Raw genomic sequence first — 460 nt, forward strand, 5'->3', positions numbered from 1 at the left:
ATGAGGGGCCGGGTCGCGGTAGCTAGGTTACGGAGTACGGGCCAAGTACCGACATCTTGAGAGGCATCCAGTCGAGCCAGACCTCGCAGATTGATCGGTCGTCTCCAAGGCCCGGCATGCCGAGCAGGAGGACGAGCCGTCCACGGTCGTCCGGTCTCAATAGGTGCCGTGCCGCCGCTCTCGCGCCCACCGAGCCGAGCTGACATTCTCCGTGAGCCACCCGGAGCGCCTCCTGCGGGAGGGCCACTACGCCCAGTGCCCGAGTTCGTGTGCGCCGGTCTTTCTAGGTGCCATCGTCGAGTACGTGACGGCCAAGGTCTTGGAGCTGGCGAGCGACGAGGCCCGGAGGAGCAGCAGGAGATGCATCACCTTGGAGCTGTTGGACGTGGCCGTGCACAGCAACGCGCTGCTCAGTGGCTTCTTCGTGACTACAACCATCTCCCAGGTGGCCCCAGCCTAG

General features: G+C 65.0%; 1 protein-coding gene across 1 annotated transcript; it reads left to right on the forward strand.

Moving 5' to 3' along the window:
* Positions 1–460, forward strand: LOC134368257 (histone H2A-Bbd type 2/3-like). Its single transcript, XM_063084805.1, has 2 exons — positions 1–45; positions 164–460. The coding sequence occupies exons 1-2, from the start codon at positions 1–3 to the stop codon at positions 458–460; spliced, it is 342 nt and encodes a 113-aa protein (XP_062940875.1).

Source organism: Cynocephalus volans, chromosome X (assembly GCF_027409185.1).
Source record: "Cynocephalus volans isolate mCynVol1 chromosome X, mCynVol1.pri, whole genome shotgun sequence".
Taxonomy (NCBI): domain Eukaryota; kingdom Metazoa; phylum Chordata; class Mammalia; order Dermoptera; family Cynocephalidae; genus Cynocephalus; species Cynocephalus volans.